At 45.7% G+C, this 22,608-nt stretch overlaps 1 protein-coding gene across 4 annotated transcripts in view; it reads left to right on the top strand.

The window, feature by feature from the left end:
• Window positions 1-22,608, top strand: part of MOXD1 (monooxygenase DBH like 1) — a 94,574-nt gene that overhangs the window by 26,802 nt on the left and 45,164 nt on the right. For 3 of the 4 annotated variants that reach the window (XM_069973706.1, XM_069973705.1, XM_069973703.1), the window contains 2 exons: window positions 1,483-1,646; window positions 5,724-5,811. In XM_069973706.1, the coding sequence (XP_069829807.1) occupies window positions 1,483-1,646; window positions 5,724-5,811 (252 nt within the window). Of the gene's footprint in view, window positions 1-1,482; window positions 1,651-5,723; window positions 5,812-22,608 lie in introns of all 4 variants that reach the window. The other variant, XM_069973704.1, reaches the window with a different exon arrangement.

Below are 22,608 nucleotides of genomic sequence, written 5' to 3'. Positions count from 1 at the left end.
TTATTAATATCATATTGGTGTAAAATTTTCATCGCTTTTTATTAATTTTTTTCTGATATATAATTTTTAAAAAATCAGCAATCCTGGTGGTTCTTTTTCCGTTTACGCCGTTCACCATGCGGGAACAATAATGTTATATTTTAATAGATTGGACAATTTCGCACGCTACCATATATATGTTTATTTATTTTTTTATATATTTTTATTTTTATAATGAACAAGGAGGTATAATAAACTTTTATTGGGGGGGTTATAAGGTTTTTTTTTAATAGCATAGCACAGATTAGTGTTATCGGCGATCTATGAATAGAGCCTACCTATGAGCAAACTCTTTACATAGATGGTCGACCCGACAGGACGCAGGTAAGTGGATTACCCCCACCCGTCAGTACAAGCGATCGGGACCCCCGCAGCATGGAGCTTGTCCTGTCACTGAGTACCTTAAACGCCACAATTGCTATAGATTGTGGCATATAAGGGGTTAATGAGAGGCAGCTGCACTATCGCAGGTGCCTATCATTATCCTCAGCTCCCGGGACACTGATGTGTGTGGGGCCGCTCTCACTGCAGCGATCCCACACACATCAAACCCCTTCACAGTCAGGAAAGTATATGTACATTCCTACTGGACGGGGTATATGCAGTAGGAACGTATATATACACATTGCTGACGTGAAAACGTTAATACCGGCAGATTGCAACACTGTCCATAATTAAATGAAAAAAAAATACAATGTATATATACACATTACAGGATTCCTTGCAGCCGCACAAAAAACGTACATGCCAGTTTTGTGCAGTCACTATTCATTGAATAGCAGCCACACAAAACTGACAGTGCAGACAATGTAAAATCCGGCTCTGGCCATACTTTACATTGTTGGCTATGGTGAATTGGAACGCGGGCAGACCCGTATGTTCCTGCATACCAATTCAAAAGAAATGAAATTCATCCAACCAGTACTGCATTACTGAATGGAATGAACTTCACTGACAGCGGCCGTTCTGTGACACTTCTGTCTCACAGAACGGCCCCTGTATTATATAATGTGAACCTGGCCTATCTGTGCATATCTTCTGCAGATTAACAGTATAAAGTCTAAAGCCTATATAGTATGTGAGATGAGCACAACTCGAGTATGTTTAAGTCCGATCGTTTAGCATTTGAATACTGGAAGCTGAAGAAGTTTAATACAGCCCTAGGCAGTCCTGGAAAAATGGATCTAGCCTATGGCCTATGGTTGTATCCAGGACTCCCTAGGGCCGTATCTAACTTTGTCCACCACCAGTATTCAAATGCAGAGTGATCTGACTCGAGCATGCTCATCTCTAGTGAACATACCCTAATGCAGATTAGAATTCTTGATATGTACATAAGGGATTAGGAAATTAGGAACTGATGGCATCATAGAATTAAAGAACCTCATTCACAAGGTAAATTATACTCACTGAAAGTTACATTTTAATTTTCTGCTGTTACAGGAAAGCACAGTAAGAGTGATTTGGGCTTACCATGCAAATGACATTGCAAGTACTGGTCCTATTTACCATGGACTAAATCGTGGTCAGAAGAGTTTACGACTGTTAAATCCCGAAAGAAAAAAAGATGTATCTAATGACAATCCATCATTTAATTTTACAAATCTGTACGTAAGTTTTTATAAATTATATGAATATAAATTTTACATGACAATTCCTCTCTAGCTCTTCATTTTTTTTATTATACAGTAGCATGCAACGGAAAGGAAGTTTATCTGTATTGCTAATGTTCTTTTGAAAGGGCTTTTCCTACTTACATACCATTGGTGGTTGGATTTCAGTTACATGATATGGACACTTTTCACATAAAATATACTTTCCTATACGAAAAAGTCCTGGCTATTTTTTTTACCTGTTTTAAAGTATTTTGTACAGTGTCTGGCATGTAAAATACTTTTTCATTGAATTTTGCTTTAATGTGTCCCCTTTGGTGCTGCTGCTAATCTGGCTGACGGGAACAGTCTATGGATAAAATTACTCTCCTTTTCTCTTAAGCAGTTGACAACATAGGAGTCTTCTGAACAACATGCCATATTACTACAGAGGCTCTGGTTAAGGGGCGTAACTACCAATATAGCAGCTATAGCGGCATTAGGGGGCTCCATTGCCCGCCCCTGCAATACACTGGGCCCCCTGAGCTGTTATTATTTGCAGCACCAGGTGGCCAAGTGGACCACTTGGGTTCTGAAAATGTCCCTTTAACTGCAAGCACTCCTTACCACTGCATGCAGTTATGACTAGACGCCTTAAAGGGGTAGTGTGGCGGTAAACAATTATTCACAGAATAACACACATTACAAAGTTATACAACTTTGTAATGTATGTTATGTTTGTGAATGGCCCCCTTCCCCGTGTCCCACCACCCCCACCCGTGTACCCGGAAGTGTGGTGCGCTATACATACCTGTCACGTGCCGACTCGTCTCCGATCTTCAGTCAGCGATGCCGACTTCGGCCGGCTGGGCCGAATCCCTCCGAGTGTCCTGAGTGCCGGCCGCCCTCTTCAGCATCATCAGATGCTCAGCCGCGATTGGCTGAGCACAGTTATGCTTAGCCAATCGCGGCTGAGCAACTGATGACGCGACCGCGTCATCGGCTGCTCAGCCGCGATTGGCTGAGCACAGTTATGCTCAGCCAATCGCGGCTGAGCAGCCGATGACGCGGCAGAGGGCACTCAGGACGGACGGAGGGATTCGGCCGAAGACGACATCGCTGACTGAAGATCGGAGACGAGTCGGCACGTGACAGGTATGTATAGCGCACCACACTTCCAGGTACACGGGTGGGGGTGGTGGGACACGGGGAAGGGGGCCATTCACAGACATAACATAAGTTGTATAACTTTGTAATGTGTGTTATTCTGTGAATAATTGTTTACCGCCGCACTACCCCTTTAATGGTCAGTCGGGGGGGAATTTAACCCCTTAAGATCAAAGCCAATTTTCGTTTTTGCACTTTTGCTTTTTCCACTTTATGTTTAAAAGGCCATAGTGCTTGCATTTTTTCACCTAGAGACCCACATGAGCCCTTATTTTTTGCGAAACCAATTGTACTTTGCAATGACAGGCATTTTTTTCCATAACATATGCTGCAAAACCGTAAAAAAATCATTAGCGCTGTCAAATTGAAAAAAAAAAAAGGAATTTGTTTTGATTTCGGGGAGTTTTTCATTTACGCTGTTCGCCCTATGATAAAACTGACCTGTTATGCATGTTCCTCAAGTTTTTACGATTACAACAATATGTAACATGTATGACTTTAATATTATCTGATGGCTTGTAAAAAATTCAAACCATTGTTAACAAATATATGTTCCTTAAAATCGCTCCATTCCCAGGCTTATAGCGCTTTTATCCTTTGGTCTATTGGGCTGTGTGAGGTGTAATTTTTTGCGCCATGACATGTACTTTCTATCGGTACCTTGGTTGCGCATATGCGACTTTTTGATCACTTTTTATTAAATTTTTTCTGGATTTGATGCGACCAAAAATGCGCAATTTTGCACTTTTGAATTTTTTGCGCTGACACCGTTTACCGTGCGAGATCGGGAATGTGATTAATGAATAGTTCGGGCGATTACGCGCGCAGCGATACTAAATATGTTTGTTTATTTGTTTATTTATTTATATTTATAAAATGGGAAAAGGGGGGTGATTTGGACTTTTAATAGGGGAGGGGATTTTTTATTAATAAAAAAACATTTTTACTTTTATTTTTACTTTAACTAATAGTCCCCCTGGGGGACTTGTATATAAACAGCAATGATCTCTCATAGAGATATATACACAGCAAAGATCGATAGATTGTTATGGCCTGTTATGGCCTGTTATGGCCTGCTGCAGGCCATAGCAATCTGTTTCCGAGCCGGGATCAGCGTCATTCCGACGCTGAGGCCCGGCACGGGCAGAAGAACGGATCTCCCCCCCCCCCGGGGGATACGTCCCACTAGACACCAGGGATGCATGGATCAAAGCCTCTAAGTGCAGTTGTCAGGTTTGACAGCTGCACTTAGAGGCTTAATTAGCCGGCGCAGCAACGGGACCCACACCGGATAGTAGAGGCGCTCCCCGGCTGCACATGTCAGATACGTCATGAGTCGCTAAGGGGTTAAAGTTTATTTATGAAGAAAGAAAGTCTGGCACTCACCATTAGTGACTACGATGATATATTGCAGAGTAGAGAGCTCATAGGGAGGAAGAAATTGCAGGTGAACACGCAAGTCCTGGGACAGCTGTTTCAGGTTTCCCCTTTCTCTGCCAGGAGTTTCATGAGCACCACCATAGTGACATACCTTATACTTCATTGATCCTGGGCATATACAAAGGACTAGATAAGTTGAGTGTTACCGGTGCAGGTCTTCTGTCTCTATCAGATATACCCAATCAAAAGTTTGCAGTGGGGCCCAGCCATTTCTAGTTACGCCTCCGCACTGGTTTATCCCAAACAGAAATCTTCAATCTTTGACTTATCTGCAGTAAGCAGGGGATCACTCTGCAGAGACCAGACTAAAGAGAATTACTGGGCATGTGTGTCCACACAATGTAAGTAATCCATAGTAAACACAGGTGAAAAGCACTACAGAGGCTATAAAATAAAAAATTGGTGCACAATTCTTTTTGAGCTTGGTCCATGTGTCTAACATTTGCAATGCGTTTAACATCATAGTGATCATTAATACAACTTTTATGGCACTCACTAAGGAGATTCTGTTTATATGCCGCTTTATGGCACTGGAGCTGCTAAGTTCTCAGTGGGCTTAGTTCTCTGTTTCATGCTTTGGTAATGACCTACAGGATGTCTTTGGATATCTTTGCAGTCTATGGTGGTCACTACAGCTTAGTGCTTAATTAAGCATTTATCTGAGCATTCTCCCCTCGAGAACTCTTTCCCGTCCTGCCGCCAGCATGGTATCTTATTCTACGTATATGCTTCGGCAGCAGCTCCTCCTCCGGCTCCATGAAGTCAACAGGCATGCATCTTCCCCACAGTGACACTGATGCTGATCTGCTCCCACCAAATCTTCAAAGACCCTCTGCTAGAGAGGAGCGAATCGTATCTTATGAACCATCAATTATTCAAAACTTTGAAAAAAGTTTGGTCCGGTACTAAATTGAACATTTTCCACACAAAAAATACATATAAAAAAAGTATGCTTACCTGTCTGCGCTCCCCCAATGTCCTTCTCCAATCACTGACTGAGATGGGAAAGCGCCATGACCAGTGACTGGTTGAGTGGGCTGGAGGCGGCTGCAGGGGTCACCAGAGACTGGAGAAGAAAGACACTGGGGGAGAGAGGACATATAAGTAGAGATGAATGAACTTGATGAACTACAAACGTTAAATACCTGCCAGTGTTTAGCCTTTTTAGTGTTTTGCCTCAAAGTTTGTCGAACCTACCAAACCAAACTTTTGAAAAGTTTGCTCATCTCTGCCCACTGCCATTCCTTTCCCTGTGCGCAGCAGTTGCTGTTTCCCAATGACACCTACTGTATGGCTGTAGAAAAAAAATGCTTTAAACAACAGCGTAACATTCCCTGTTTAGACACATCAATTTTCACATTTTGCTTTTGTCAGAAAAATACATAAAATGACCAGAATGACACTGTGTGAATACTTACTTTTCACAATAGCCTTGTAACATGGTAAAGATAATACATTTGAACCTACTGTATCTGTGTTTTTAAGACAGGTTCCTATTCCAGATAAGGACACAACATACTGGTGCCAGATGTTTAAGATTCCAGTTCTGGACAAGAAACATCATGTTATTAAGGTACTGAAACAGATGCATTTTATGACTGATAGGATGTTGCACAGTTGCATATTTCATAGGATTTATAGAAGACAGGTCTATTAAAGGAATACTCAGATGATTTGTTTTTCTTTCAAATCTGATGTAAGGAAACATTGGTCTAGAGATCCATTCTGATTGCACCCTATCTGGAGTTAGGAAACTATATTCCTGATTAATATAGGGTAATTGGTGCCCACTTTATCAACATGATAAGATTATAGATTGAACTTAAAGGGGAATGGTATGAGAAAGGTATACAGATTTGTCATTAAGAAATCTGCAGTCTTCCACCATTTATCAGCTGACACAATGCTCTCTGCTGCCACTTCTGTCCATGTCAGTAACTGCCCAGAGCAGAAGACGTTTTCTATGGGCATTTGCTGCTGCTCTGGATAGTTCCTGACATGGACAGAGGTGGCAGCAGAGAGCACTGTGTCAGACTGGAAGGAATGCACCACTTCTTGCATGACATACAGCAGCTGATAAATAGTGGAAGACTGGAGATTTGTAAATAGAAATAAATTCCAGATCTGTATATGTGGTGAACCTCCATGATGATGTTATGACAAGTGGTCTGGTACAGCTCAGCCAGAGGTAGTAATGTTGTGATGCCAGTGCTAGTCCAGCACACAGGTGTGGTGGTATACCTGCTTTTATGTTATGGTTGGCTCTACTGTTCCCCAGTGGTCGGTGACCTGCTGGGCTGTGATGGTTCCATTGGGCTCCTGTCACGGTAGTCCAGAGTGGAAATTGACCCGAGGTGTATAGCAAAGGTGTATGAGGTGCTGATGCAATGATGACTGAGTCCTGGTAGAATAAATATAACAGCTTTACTAGAAAGTCTCTAGGAAATACAGAACACCTTAGCAGTAAATAGCTTATCTGGATACAGGCTTTAGTGCTTCACTGGATCTGAGCAGAGAGATACTTGCAAGTGCTGAATAGAAGAGGTAGATGTAGCGGTACTTGTATAGTTTAAAGTTGAGCAGTGAAGAGAAGAGGAGTTTGTCAAAGGAGTCCCAAACCAAGGTAGTTTTGCCGGAACTTTAGAGAGAATACTTGAAACTTGAGAGAGAAAGAGAGAGAGAGAGAGAGGGAGAGAGATACTTATGCCTGTGTTTAGTCTATGTCTTACCACTTTCTGCCCTACAGTGTCGAGTTACCCATCCTACTAGGGTGACACAAGCCCCAGTCGTGGATACCTGAGCTAAGCTAAGTGTCCGAAATGTTCCGGTTTCACCAGCACTGCATGATAGAATACGTAGACCTTTCTTATGGTAGCTTTGTTCTATCTGGATCAGTTCCTCTGTAGCTTAGGATACTGCCCTGCATTTTGTAGAGTGGTTCTCGGTGTGGGCTGGGTTTATTCCCAGACTTGTCCTCCTTGTAGTGTCTGGCACTGCATAGTGGAAATAGGTAGACTAAAGAAGCAGATTGTCTCTAGCTGGTACATACATGTGTGTTTCTACCTCACTTCACACTAGACCACACTGAACTAACTTCCTGTCCACACGGAGCTAACTAACTAGTTCCCCAGGGGCTGTGTGTGTGTGGGGGGAGCAGGGATAGGTAGAGAAAGTATCTCCTAAAGGACAGCACAGATCATGTCGTAGAGTAACAACAGCAACCCTTTACTTCAGCTGTGCAACATATAACAAGGTTCAAAAGGAACAACGACACCTAGTGGCAAAACTATAGAATTCTACCTTCATCACCACTGAACTGAAGAGAGAACTTTACGACAGGTGCTTAGGGCAATTAACTGTGGCTGTGGGATACCACTTATACCTCTCTCATACCAGATTTTTTTTTACTGGAGTTCCCCTTTAAGTCCATTCTATAATCTTACCATGTTGATGAAGTGGGCACCAATTACCCTATATTAATGAGGGAAATAGATAGGGGGCAATCAGAATGGATCTCTAGATGTCTTATCTCCAGAAATCTACAACCCATAAGTTACAATATAGTTTTCAATGAGGGCATCTAAGGCCTTGAAAATGTTCAACGACTTAACCATAACAACACTGTGCAGTCCTATTGTCCTGCAGAGATCTGGCTGATTAAGAACACTGTGGCTCTTCATGATGTGCAAAATAATATGGTAAAAAATATCTGTTTTTGATTTCCTGCCTCTGCCCTGCTGCAACACAAGGTGATGGTTAGCTGAAAACACATTATTTATACAAAAACAAAGCCAGGGTTATACTTTCTTGTAAGCAGGGATGCTGCTAATTTCTCACATTTTAGGCCCCGTTCCCACTGAGCAAAGCTAGCGGAATTCCGCGACGGAATTGTCCGCCGCGGAATGCCGTTAGCCTCCCGCTCATAATGGGACTCTATGGGAGGCGCGCGCTCCTGCCCTGTCCGCGCTGAAGAATGAACATGTTCATTCTTCAGCGCGTATAGAGCAGCAGCGCGCGCCTCCCATAGACTCCCATTATGAGCGGGAGGCTAACGGCATTCCGCGGCGGACAATTCCGTCGCGGAATTCCGCTAGCTTTGCTCAGTGGGAACGGGGCCTTATGTGAAAAACACACTTCTGATTCTTGAGATAGATGCCTATGGTAGCAGGATTGACTAGACCTTTTTTAAGAAAAGGCAAAAACTTTGTTTTACACATCTTTTGAGTTCAGGTCGAGTAAAGAGCACTTGAGTTTTTTTTTTTTTTTTTTAAACATTGATGTTGTATATGCCTTATGCTTGCAGACCAAGAATATGACCTGACTTTAGTCTAAGACTGCATTCACACGTTCAGTGATTTTTAAAGCCTGTGGATGTCCGCTATCTACCTGCGTGATCCATGAAAAACCATTTGTGATTGCATCCGTTTGGCATCTGTGTCTGTGTTTTTCAAAGATCTGTTTAAAGCTTTTTTACTTACACTGATTATATCACATCCAAAGACTGCACGGTTATCAGATCAGTGCAATCCATGAAAAACATGGATCTCATAAACTTCTATGGGGGATTCCGTGCCATGATCTTGTCCGAGTCTGAGTTTTGACATGTCCTATTTTTTCACAATACAGATTGTGGATCCATGAAAAAAATGGAACATGTAAATAGCCCAAAGAAAGCAATGGGCCATAACATTGTCCATGATCACAACATTTGAATGCAGCCTTACTTTCCTATTTTATAATTAATGAATTGCACACTATTTACATCTGTATTTACATGCACACATTTTACATTATTATTCAAGAAATAAATGGGAAGCTACCATAACCCTGCTCATGTTCTTGTCACTGACAACAAGAAACAATATCATCTTGTTTAAAGCTTTTACTGTATGAATACTTAAAGGATTAGGTCACCAGAATTTGTCAGTTCTTAGTTTGATCACAGGCTGGAGCTTGGACTCAGATGAAATAGGCATTAACCTAGATGGATGTCATATCTAGAACACTGCAAAACTGCTTTGCTTCAAGATGTAGAGCTGTAGTATTTAACTTACATGGGTTACTCGACCTTTTTTAAAATTTTTGCTTGTTTAGATAAAAATTTCCTGTTATTGTCATATTGGGGCTCAGGGGTCAGAAGTGCTAACACCACAATAAAATTTGCCAGTTTCTTACACCCTCCTCTGAGAATTTAGCTCCACCAACCCTACCCCTTGTACTCTGTTTTACTACACATGTATGTCTGCAGTGAAGCATGGTGGCGTAAAGGGGAACTCCAGGTGAAGTTAAAAAATAAACCTGCTGCAGAAGCATATAGCATTGCTTACCTGCCTACCCCAGTTTGAAACTACCAAAAATCCATTTGTTCTGGGGGTCTTCGTTCTGTATTTTGTTTCTGTACTTCCTGGCTGAGCAGTTATACACAGTACTACAGGTACCAGAATGGCATGCTTTCCATCACAGTCCTCCACCTTGCCCATTCCCTGCCCAAAGCTGTTGCAGAACATCTAGGCTGTGTTGCAGTTTCATTGTGTTACTCAATTATTTGCAGTACTTTATTTCAATGTGTTAATGTCAATGTGTTTCCACCCACACAGCACACTGTATGCTCTACATGTAACACCACTAGTGATGAGCAAGCATGCTTGTGCAAGCTTCTAACTCGTTCAAATATTAGGGTACTCGGTGGTACTTGTTACTCAGACGAGCATCATGCGATACTTTTTCTCTGCCACTCATCATGCAGGAGAGTCTTTGGGAGCTCGTAGCATCATGTGGGAACCCTACATGTCGATAGCAGCGATTGGCTGGCCAGATCAGATGACTCTGGCATATATGTATCTGGGCTGGCGGTGCTCGCCGATGCAGGCTGGAAGAGATTAGGGAGAGAGCTGCTGTCTGTCAGGGAATGTGTTAGGAAGGGAATTAGCGTTCCTGTATGCAGGGATACTAGAGAAAGAACCCAACAGCCCTTGTAAGGGCTTAATATCTTTATTTTTTTGGGATTACTCCAGACTGCTGGCTGGGACTTGCAGTGCAGCTAACACGATTTTAGCTGCACACTGTGGTTGTCGCCTGCTGGCAGAAAGGGGACAGCTGGTGTTGCATACAGACCCCAAAGAAGTTCAAAGTACTATCATATTTTTTGTGGCTGGTGGTGCTGCTGTTGTACATTGTATTGCTGTGATTTGTAGCACAGCTGCATTGAACCTCACTGCTCATTGTCCTGTGTAACAGGTGGCATACACAATATACCACCACTTACACACAGACTATATGACAACCTCTAAAAACTAGTGTGACCAGTATCTTTTGTCATCTGCAGCCAGTCTACAGGGTTGCTTTATTTTTTAGTGCAGCCACTTTCATGCTCACTGCTGATTGTCCTGTGTAAGAGGGGGGCATACACCATAAAGCAGCACTTACACACAGACTCTATACGACAACCTCCAAAAACTAGTGTGACCAGTTCCTATTGTCATCTGCAGCCAGTCTACAGGGTTGCTTTATTTTTTAGTGCAGCCATATCCATGCTCACTGCTGATTGTCCTGTGTAAGAGGTGGCATACACTATAAAGCAGCACTTACACACAGACTCTATACGACAACTTTCAAAAACTAGTGTGACCAGTTCCTATTGTCATCTGCAGCCAGTCTACAGGGTTGCTTTATTTTTTTAGTGCAGCCATTTCCAAGCCTACTGCTTATTGTCCTGTGTAAGAGGGTGGCATACACCATATACCACCACTTACACACAGACTCTATACGACAACCTCCAAAAACTAGTGTGACCAGTTTCTTTTGTCATATGCAGCCAGTCTACAGGGTTGCTTTTTTTTTTTAGTGCAGCCATATCCAAGTTAACTGCTCATTGTCCTGTGTAAGAGGGTGGCATACACCATATAGCAGCACTCACACACAGACTCCTCAAAAGAGTAATATATTTTCTTGGCATGCTGTAATCTGTAGTGCAGCTATCTCAGTCTTGACTGTGCAGTGTCCATAGAATGGTGAACCTCAGGGGTAAGGGTCGAGGACGAGGGGGTTGGGGTTCCAAGCGATGCAGTGGGCAGAGGCTGTGGCTCTGAGCAGGGTGACACAGCACCCGTTGAGGAGGGAGCAGTAACATAGTAACATAGTAAATAAGGTTGAAAGAAGACAAGAGTCCATCAGGTTCAACCTAGAGAAATCATACTGTGTTGATCCAGGGAAGGTAAAAAACCCTATGAGGCAGGCGACAATTGCCCCATCACAGGGAGAAAACTGCCTCCCGACTCCAATGGCAACCAGAACAATGCCTGGATAAACGTATAAACGGAAATCTAATGCCCATAACTTGTAATATTATATTGTTCAAGAAAAGCATCAAGGCCTCCCTTAAACTTATTTAACCTCTTAAGGACAGAGCCAATGTTAGGACTCGTTCGGCTCCTGGCACCGCCGATGCATGCAGTCAAAGCATACATGACCGCTCAGGCCGGTTGCTAGGGGTGCGACGACGGCGCTCATAACAGCTGGACTGCTTCTTGTGTTTTTTACCTACTCGGCTTTGCTATTCTGTGTTGTAGCAGAGGCCAGGGTTCCACTGCCCTGGCTGAGCAGCATAGGTGTTGTGTGTGTTAGCTGATTGTTGATTGACAGCTGACACTACCAATCAGCTGTCAGTAATCTTGAGTCTGGAACCTATAAGTATTCTCCACAGTCTACTATGCTTCGCCTGTGAAAGTCCCTGGCTTGCCTGGTGTTACTTGATCTAGCATTCCCTGCATTATATCCTGGTTACCTGACTTCAGCTTTGACTACTTGACTATTCTTTTGGACACGATTTGGTACTTGGTTGCTCGGCTGGTTTTGACTCGGACTTCTGACTTCCCTTTATTGTGTTGTGTATTGTCTTGTTTTGTTTTGTGTATTCACTGTAGTTAGATCAGGGACTGCCGTCCAGTTGTCCGTTTGCTATATTAGAGCATCTGAGGCAAGCAGGTAGGGGCAGTGGGGCGGGTGCTAGCTTCAGGATTCACCTGTCCTTGTGTCTCTCTGTCCTGATCCTAACAGCCAATTTTCGTTTTTGCATTTTCATTTTTTCCTCCTTGTGTTTAAAAGGCAAAAGCACTTGCATTTTTTCACCTAGAAACCCACATGAGCCCTTTTTGCGTCACTAATTGTATTTTGCAATGACAGGCTGAATTTTTGCATAAAGTACACTGCGAAACCAGAAAAAAAATTCAATGTGTGGTAAAATTGAACAAAAACAACGCATTTTGGTTTTTGGGGGGTAAATTCTCCCTGAGGTAAAACTGACTTGTTATGCATGTTCCTCAAGTTGTTACGATTAAATAACATGTAGAACTTTTATATTATCTGATGGCCTGTAAAAAATTCAAACCATTGTTACCAAATACACTCACCGGCCACTTTATTAGGTACACCATGCTAGTAACGGGTTGGACCCCCTTTTGCCTTCAGAACTGCCTCAATTCTTCGTGGCATAGATTCAACAAGGTGCTGGAAGCATTCCTCAGAGATTTTGGTCCATATTGACATGATGGCATCACACAGTTGCCGCAGATTTGTTGGCTGCACATCCATGATGCGAACCTCCCATTCCACCACATCCCAAAGATGCTCTATTGGATTGAGATCTGGTGACTGTGGAGGCCATTTGAGTACAGTGAACTCATTGTCATGTTCAAGAAACCAGTCTGAGATGATTCTAGCTTTATGACATGGCGCATTATCCTGCTGAAAGTAGCCATCAGATGTTGGGTACATTATGGTCATAAAGGGATGGACATGGTCAGCAACAATACTCAGGTAGGCTGTGGCATTGCAACGATGCTCAATTGGTACCAAGGGGCCAAAAGAGTGCCAAGAAAATATTCCCCACACCATGTCACCACCACCACCAGCCTGAACCGTTGATACAAGGCAGGATGAATCCATGCTTTCATGTTGTTGACGCCAAATTCTGACCCTACCATCCGAATGTTGCAGCAGAAATCGAGACTCATCAGACCAGGCAACGTTTTTCCAATCTTCTACTGTCCAATTTCGATGAGCTTGTGCAAATTGTAGCCTCAGTTTCCTGTTCTTAGCTGAAAGGAGTGGCACCCGGTGTGGTCTTCTGCAGCTGTAGCCCATTTGCCTCAAAGTTCGACGTACTGTGCGTTCAGAGATGCTCTTCTGCCTACCTTGGTTGTAACGGTTGGCTATTTGAGTCACTGTTGCCTTTCTATCAGCTCGAACCAGTCTGCCCATTCTCCTCTGACCTCTGGCATCAACAAGGCATTTCCGCCCACAGAACTGCCGCTCACTGAATGTTTTTTCTTTTTCGGACCATTCTCTGTAAACCCTAGAGATGGTTGTGCGTGAAAATCCCAGTAGATCAGCAGTTTCTGAAATACTCAGACCAGCCCTTCTGGCACCAACAACCATGCCACGTTCAAAGGCACTCAAATCACCTTTCTTCCCCATACTGATGCTCGGTTTGAACTGCAGGAGATTGTCTTGACCATGTCTACATGCCTAAATGCACTGAGTTGCCGCCATGTGATTGGCTGATTAGAAATTAAGTGGTAACGTGCAGTTGGACAGGTGTACCTAATAAAGTGGCCGGTGAGTGTATATGTTCCTTAAAATCGCTCTATTACCATACTTATAGCGCTTTTATCCTTTGGACTATGGGGCTGTGTGAGATGTCATTTTTTGCACCATGATGTTTACTTTCTATTGGTACCTTGGTTGCGCATATAAGACTTTTTGATAGCTTTTTATTACATTTTTTCTTAATCTGATGTGACCAAAAATGCGCAATTTTGCACATTGGGATTTTTTTGCGCTTACGCCGTTTACCGTGTTAGATCAGGAATGTGATTAATTAATAGTTCAGGCGATTACGCACGCGGCGATACCAAACATGTTTATTTATTTATTTATTATAAATATTATTGGGAAAAGGGGGGTGATTCAAACTTTTATTAGGGGAGGGGGCTTTTTACTGATAACAACCCTTTTTTTTTTACGCTTATACTAGAATCCCCCCTGGGCCACTGATCTTTTATTGAGACCACTACTTATACAGCAAAGATCAATGAGATCGGCACTCGGATGCTTTCGGCTGCTGCAGCTGAAAGCATCCGAGTGCCGAGTCTGGATCAGCGGCATTTTGGCCGAGACCCCGGCCGGAGCAGGATGTTTGGATTGCTCCTCCCCACTAGGCACCAGGGACGGCTGCATACAGTGATCGGATGCAGCTGTCAACTTTGACAGATACATCCGATTACTGAATTAGCGGGCATGGCGATCAGACACAGTCCCGGGATCGTGGTGGTTCCGATCGTGGTCACCGCGTGGCCCCGCTCTGAACACCTCTTGCGGACACATGACGTACGGGTACGTCATGCGTCCTTAAGAGGTTAATGAATCGGCCATGACAACATCATGTGGCAGAGAGTTCCACAGTCTTACCGCTCGTACAGTAAAGAACCTGCATCGATGCTGATGATGAAATCTTCTTTCCTCTAGATGTAGAGGATGACCCCTTGTCATGGTTACAGACCTAGGAGTAAAAAGATCACTACAAAGATCTCTGTACTGTCCATTCATATATTTGTACATTGTGATCAGATCGCCCCTAAGACGTCTTTCTTCTAGCGTAAATAACCCCAAGCTTGATAACCTGTCTTGGTACTGTAACCCACCCATTCCCTTAATGACCTGCACCAGCTCCAGTTCAGCTGTGTCCTTCTTATATACCGGTGCCCAAAACGATACACAGTATTCCATGTGTGGTCTGACCAGTGATTTATAAAGAGGCAAAACTATCTATACCTCTTTTGATGCATCCCATTATTTTATTAGCCTTGGCAGCTGCTGCCTGGCACTGATCACTAAAGTTGAGTTTACTGTCCACCAATACTCCAAGGTCCTTTTCGGAAGTAGTTTTACCCAGTGTTTTATTATTTAGCACATAACTGTACTTATTATTTCTACGGCCCAAGTGCATAACCTTACATTTATCCATATTAAGCTTCATTTGCCATTTCACTGCCCAAGCCTCTAGCTTCTCCAAATCCCTCTGTAATATGATATTATCCTCCTCTGTGCTTATTACTCTACCCAGTTTAGTATCATCTGCAAAAATGGAGATTCTACTCTGTAGCCCCTCTACAAGATCATTAATAAAATATTAAAAAAAAGTGGACCCAACACTGACCCCTGTGGTACCCCACTAGTAACTAAAACCCTATCTGAATATGTTCCATCAATGACCACCCTCTGTTTACTATCACACAACCAGTTACTTATCCATTAGCATACGTTTTCCCCAAGTCCCAGCATCCTCATTTTGTAGACCAACCTTTCATGCAGCACAGTATCAAATGCCTTTGAAAAGTCCAGATAGACAACATCGACAGCCTCCCCCGGTCCAGTCTATAACTTACCTCTTCATAGAAGCCGATCAGATTAGTCTGACAGGACCGATCCCTCATAAATCCATGCTGGTGCTGCGTCATAAGATTATTTTCATTAAGATACTCCAGTATAGCATCTCTTACAATCCCCTCAAATACTTTACCTACTATAGATGTTAGACTTATGGGCCTGTAGTTTCCAGGATCACTCTTTGACCCCTTTTTGAATATTGGTACCACATTACCAGTCCTGTGGAACAATCCCTGTTGTTAAAGAATCTTTAAATATTTGGAATATCGGTCTGTCTAACACAGTATTTAGTTCTTGCAAAACTCTAGGATGGATACCTTCTGGGCCCGGTGACTTATGGATTTTAATGTTTTTAATGCGTCTCCCCACTTCTTGTTGTGTTAGGCAGGTGAGATTTATGGGAGGATTTACATTATCCCTAGTCATGTCGTCTGTTATGGGATTCTCCTCTGTGAATACAGTAGAGAAGGATGTATTTAATAGATTGGCCTTTATCTCTTCCCCCTCCACCATTACACCCAGATTATTTTTGAGGGGACCAACATTTTCAGTTTTAAGTCTTTTGTTGTTTATATAGGTGAAGAACATTTTAGGATTATCCTTCTTTCTGTTGCTATTTTTGCTTCTTTTATTTGCAGGCACACCGCAGACATTCACTCGCTAGCTTCTTCTCGCAACTTACGGGGTCTCAGGGTACACCGCTATTGAAATTGCAGCAGTGTGAACCGGTGATCACGTGGATAGCGGATAATGTGTCCAGTAACTTATCCACCACCCAGTCTTCCATGCAGTCCACCCACACTAGCCAAGGGAGTGGAACCCTTGCTCCAGCAGCTCAGCCTCCTTCCCCACAGCCTGGCCCCGCCAGGGAAATAAGGGATCAGGTTCCAACATGCTCCCAGGAACTCTTTTCTGGACCCTTCCCTGAGTCTGAGCAACCGGAGCAGTTGATCTGTCCCAATGCCCAAACTATGCAGCTCACGCAGTCAGTGGGTGATGAGAGTGGGGACTTGCACGCAGGGTTTGAAGTGAGGTTGTTGTAATGGATGTAACTCAAAGTGGGGAGCAGAGTGAGGAATTGGAGGAAGAGCTGGTGGATGAGGACGAGGTGACTGACCCAAGCTGGGTGGATAAGCCTAGTGAAGACCGTGCTTCTGAGGGGGAGGCAAGTTCAGCCACAGAAGCGGTTGGAAGAGGAAGAGGGGTGGGCAGAGGGAAATGCAGGGCCAGAGCAAGTAGATCAGCAACTGTTTCACGGAGTCAAACTCCCGTGGCCAGGCCTAGATGTTCGCAAGTCTGGAAGTTTTTTTTTTTTTTTTTGTAAATCAGGCTTTTATTGAAAGGTATGTCACAACAACAAAGCAGACCAGAACAAAGTAATAAAGTAGTAAAGTAATGGTAGACCAATCTGAATCCAACAAATAATGAGTCCTCAGACAGCCAGTAGTCTAGTAGAGGAACAGTTCGAGGTATTCGTTAAAGCAAGCAGTATATTGGAACAATTCCGCCCACCCAGGACGGAACTGTGAGCTTTTGTGTCCACCATACAATTCAATAGCGTAACAGAAACGCCCGTCTAGGCGGTTAACTTGTTCAAAGCACCCCTCTGTAAAAGAGGAGAAAAAAGGAAGTGCAGAGTAGAAGAGAAGAGGCATATGGTGCGTAATTCTACTTCTCGTCAGAAGAATAAGAAAAGAAGTAAGAAAAAGAAGAAAAGAGGAAGGAGGGGGGGGGGTCAGGGAGGGGGGGGGGGGTACATGTGAGGGATCAAGGAGGGAGGGGGGAACATGTGGGGGAAGGAGGGGATCAGGGAGGGGGGGGTATATGTGAGGGTGGGGGGGGGGGCCATGACGTTCCCAGAGTAGAAGAGACAACCCCCAACAACGGGGTCCGGGAGAGGGCTAGCCTCATCCTGACAGCTCATGTGAGCCACCTTGCAAGGGAGGGGCTGGCTTTGAAGGTCACCCACGGGAGCCAGGTATGATCCACTTTTTTACTGCGGCCATGTTCCTCCGCCGTCAAGGATTCCATTCTATAGAGGGAGTCCATCTCGGCTAGCCAATCAGCAATAGAAGGGGCTGCTGAGGACTTCCAGTACCTAGGAATAACAGCTCTGGCAGCTGTCAGAAAGTGACGAAGTAGGCCTTTCTTGGCGGCCGAGGGAGGGCCCTAGACTAAGGAGAGCAGGGCAAGAGCAGGGGAAGGGACCAACCTCTTGTCCGTAACCGTGGTATAGATTTCGAAAACTGCATTCCAGAAGGGGCGCAGGACCGGGCAGTCCCACCAAATGTGGAGCATAGATCCCACCCCTATGGCGCAGCGCCAACATGAGTCGGGCACTTCTGGGTAGAACCTGTGAAGCAGCGAGGGACAACGGTACCATCGGGTGAGTATCTTAAAGTTCTTCTCCTGCGCGTGACAAGCCAGTGGCCATTTATGCGTCAGGGTGAAGATTTTCTGCAAGTCTGGCTCTGAGAATGTGATGCCTAGGTCTGTTTCCCAGGCTGAAATGAAAGCAAGAGCCGTGTCTGCATCTTTAGCCATGAGAAGGCGATACAGCTGGGAGACAACCCTCTCGGGCGGCGACGGTGACAGGAGCAAGGACTCCAAGTCAGTTTGTTCCACAGTGCGGACTCCTCCTGGGAAATGCAGGGTCAGGTACGCTCTCAACTGTGCATGCTCGAACCAGGATAGATTTTTCTCGGGGCAAAGTTGTTGCATGGACGCTAACGGTGGAAGAGTGGCATTAGCTCCCAAGACCTGGGCTATCCGGGTGCCCTCTGGGGCTGACCAAAGCAGAAAAGACTCCCTACCGCACGCTGGAGGGAAAGCTGGGTCCCCAAACAAAGGGCTCATGAGACCCGGGCGACGTGAGAGACTATATAACGGGAGGAGCCTGTCCCACACCGACAGGAACTGTCCAGTCAGCGGGGGAAAGGCGGAGATAGCAGGGCGGTCTACAGGAAGCACCCAAGGCAGGGACTTTAATGGGACAGGGGACAGGGCCTCCTCCAACCCCACCCACTGTTTGTCTGAGGCTCTGTGGAACCAATCCACAAGGCGCAACAGCGTACATGCCTTACTGCAGATGGAGAAATCTGGTAATCCAGCGCCTCCCGAGTGCTTCGCACGCGTGAGCGTCTTGTATTTGATGCGGGGTCTGACAGAGCCCCAGACAAAGTTCCGGACAACGGTTCGCAGTTGTTTAAAGAACGAGCTGGGTATGTGTAAAGGGAGGGCCTGGAAGAGATACAAAAATCTAGGCAGGACATCCATTTTGATCACGTTGATTCTCCCGAACCAGGAGAGGAGGGAGCGATTATAGTTAGAAAGGTCAGTCTTTGTTCGAGCCAGCAACGGGGAGAAATTTAGAGAGAACAGCAATGATAGGTCCGTGGGAACCCAGATTCCCAGATATTTGAGGGCTTGTGATTGCCATTTAAATGAAAAGGCATCCCTGAGCTGCCGCGCCATAGGGGCCGGGAGGGAAATGTTTAAGGCCTCTGTTTTTGAGTAGTTGACCTTGAAGTTGCTGACCTGGCCATAAAGCTCTAGTTCCCGCAGGACTGCTGGAAGGGTTGTAGCAGGGTTAGATATATACAGCAACAGGTCGTCTGCGTAAAGTGCCGCCTTATAATGGGAGCCCTTCAAACGTATGCCCGCTATATCAGGAGATGCCCGCAGTGCCACCGCCAAGTGCTCCATAACCAGGACATATAGCAGAGGAGAAAGCGGGCACCCCTGACGTGTCCCATTTGCAATTGTAAGGGGGGCTGAAAGGAGTCCATTTACTTTGACCCTGGCTGTTGGTCCGTGGTATAAGGCGCCTATCCTGCCCATCATCCCATCTCCCATGCCCAGCTGGCGTAGGGTGGCCCAGAGAAATGCCCAGTGGACGCGGTCAAATGCTTTCTCAGCGTCGATTGACAGCATACACGCTGGGGACCGCGTCCCCTGGGCATGGGACATCAACAGTAACGTTTTATTGAGGTTGTCCCTCGCTTCACGTCTCGGGACAAAACCCACCTGATCAGTATGTATGATCGAGGGGAGCGAGGGGGCCAGTCTGCCGGCTATCATTTTAGAGAAGAATTTGATGTCTGAGTTAATCAGGGAGATTGGCCGGTAGTTGGCGCACGAAGACGTGTCTTTACCCGGTTTAGGAATCACAACAATTGTGGCCATTAGGGACTGGGGTGGGAAGGGACAGGTCGGGGAAATGGAGTTGAAAACCCGGGCAAGAAAGGGCGCGAGCTGGTCAGAGAACTGCTTATAGAACTGTGCGGTATACCCGTCAGGACCCGGGCTCTTCCCATTTGGTGTATTTTTAATGACTGTGGATAGCTCAATCTCAGAAAATGGGGCCTCTAACAAATCAACCGCCTCCCCCGAAAGGGCTGGTAACGCGCTAGACGTGATGTATGATTCCACCCTGTCCGAGAAGGCAGCCGGGACCATGTCGTGCAAGGGTCCTTTCAGGTTATATAGGTTGTGGTAGTACTCTCTGAAAACCGTAACTATGTCCGTCGGGTTATGTTTAGTTCCATGTCCAGAGTCTATGGAAGGGATAAATGTACTGCCCGATTTGGGGTGCAGGAATCTGGCTAGTGGTGCGCCACATTTGTTGGAGTGTTCGTAATAAGAACGCCGTAGGCGTTCCCGGAAACGTGTATACTTTTGATCAATAAGGGCTTTTAGTTGAGTTCTGGCTTCCAGGAGGGTCGCCAGGACCTCCGCATCCCGTGTCTGTTTGTGTGTGAGTTCAGCAGCCTGTATTTGGGAAAGGAGTTTTTGGATTTTAAGGCCATTGTCTTTCTTAAGTCTAGCTCCGTTTTGGATGAAAACCCCCCTAATTATGCACTTGAGTGCTTCCCATTGTAGGGGTAACTGGGTGTCATCAGCCCCGTGGGTGGCAAGAAAATCCGAGATGGCGGACCTGACCTGGGCCTGGCACACTATGTCTTTCAGTAAATTAGGATTCAGGTGCCACGTCCACTCGCGCGGTACCTGATCAGGAAGAGGGAGTGACAGGGTTACTGCGGCATGGTCTGCCCATATGATCGGATCTATGACTACTTGAGGGCGCCAGGAGAGGAGGTGGTGATCTACAAGGATGAGATCAATCCGGCTATAGGAGTCATGCACAGATGAGTAATACGTGTAGTCTCTTACCCCTGGGTGGAGAATCCTCCAGACATCTACTAGCCTATTGTCGAATAGCGTTCTTTTCAGAGCGCGAAGCTGTGAGGAGGAAATTGAGGATCTACCCGCGGAGGAGTCCGACTGTCGGTCCATCACCAAATTGAAATCACCTGCCGTGATGAGAAGGCCTTCCGCGAAGCGGCTGAACTCCCGGAGGTATCGTCTGCCCACCTGTACCTGATTATGATTGGGAAGATAAAGATTAGCAATAGTAAACATTCTCCCAGAAAGTTTAAGTTTTAAAAAAAGGTACCGTCCCTCAGTGTCTACACAGGTATCCACCACCGATGCCGCCAGTGATTTATGCAGGGCAATACTGACGCCCTTTGTCTTAGCAGCTGCGTTGGTACTATGGTACCATAAGTTGTAATGGCGGGTGGGTAGCGCCGGGACATGGCCCGTTCTGAAATGGGTTTCCTGAAGGAGTAAAACATGAATCCGTTTTTTGTGCATATGGTAAAGAATTTGTGAGCGTTTTTCAGGCTTGTTAAAACCCCGCACATTTAATGTCGTGACCCGTAGGGACGTCATGGTGGGTATAGGGAGGTGGAGAGGGAAAGGGTGGTATCAAGGAAGGAGAGGAAGGCGGAGGGTAGGGAGCAGAAGAAAGAGAAGAGGCAGATAGGTAGATGAATGAAAACACTGACGGAAAGAAAAAAGGCAGAAGGATAGATTCTGCCCGCCTCAATCCACTAAGGACAGAGGAAAGTATAAACACTTACGTGTTATCGTGTTTATAGTAAACACCAAAAGTAGGCTATGTGGGGAAGTGACTGGAGTGACACCAACATATGCGCCAAACGCCTCCAGCACCTCGCCGCCTAAACATCTTGTGTCAGCAAACCCAGAGGGTATGAACATACATAAACTACCCCCAAGGGGGGAACCCCAAAAAAAGAAATATATGAGGGAGAGCTGAGGTGGAGCGCATATGTGGTCCGCAGAGTAAAATCAGGGCACAGCCATGCCACTAGGTATGTTATCACACACCCGACTCGAACTCACATACGCGGTCCCCCTCATTTGCAGCCCATGCCCGTATGTGACCGGGACACCCGACACAGGGGTAGCCTTCGATCAAAGGCCGCAATACACCAGGATAAGACAATGCACGTGTATAACACAAACCCAGCCTGGCGGTAGAGCAACATTTGGCCAGTCAGGATTACGGAATACATGGGTAGCCGGCCCCGGGTGGGTCTCAACAATCTGCAGGTAATAATAACTGACCGCGAGAGCGGCTCCACATTCGGCCCCTGTCAGGGTGCCTAAACGAGAGACCACCCCAGGCCGGCCCCCAAACAAGCAGCATCCACGCCACCTCCTAACATCTGACATACATGCCAACCTTAACCAGGGCTATAAAGTCCACGATGAATGACCTCCTTTATGGCCCCCAATGAGGGGGACACAACACTCCAAGGGAAGGAAGGGGTGAAAGGGAGAGGGAAGGAGGGGAGGGAAGGGGGAGGAGGGGGGGGGGAGAGGGAAGGGGGAGGAGGGGGGGGAGAGGGAGGGGGGAGAGGGAAGGGGGAGGGAGGAGGGGGGGGGGAGAGGGAAGGGGGAGGAGGGGGGGGGGGAGAGGGAAGGGGGAGGAGGGGGGGGGAGAGGGAAGGGGGAGGAGGGGGGGGAGAGGGAGGGGGGAGAGGGAAGGGGGAGGGAGGGGGGGGGAGAGGGAAGGGGGAGGGAGGGGGGAAGGAGTGAGGGAAGGGGGGAGAAGGAA

Source organism: Dendropsophus ebraccatus, chromosome 6, assembly GCF_027789765.1.
Source record: "Dendropsophus ebraccatus isolate aDenEbr1 chromosome 6, aDenEbr1.pat, whole genome shotgun sequence".
Classification (NCBI taxonomy): Eukaryota; Metazoa; Chordata; class Amphibia; order Anura; family Hylidae; genus Dendropsophus; species Dendropsophus ebraccatus.
This window is presented reverse-complemented; position numbering and strand designations above follow the sequence as displayed.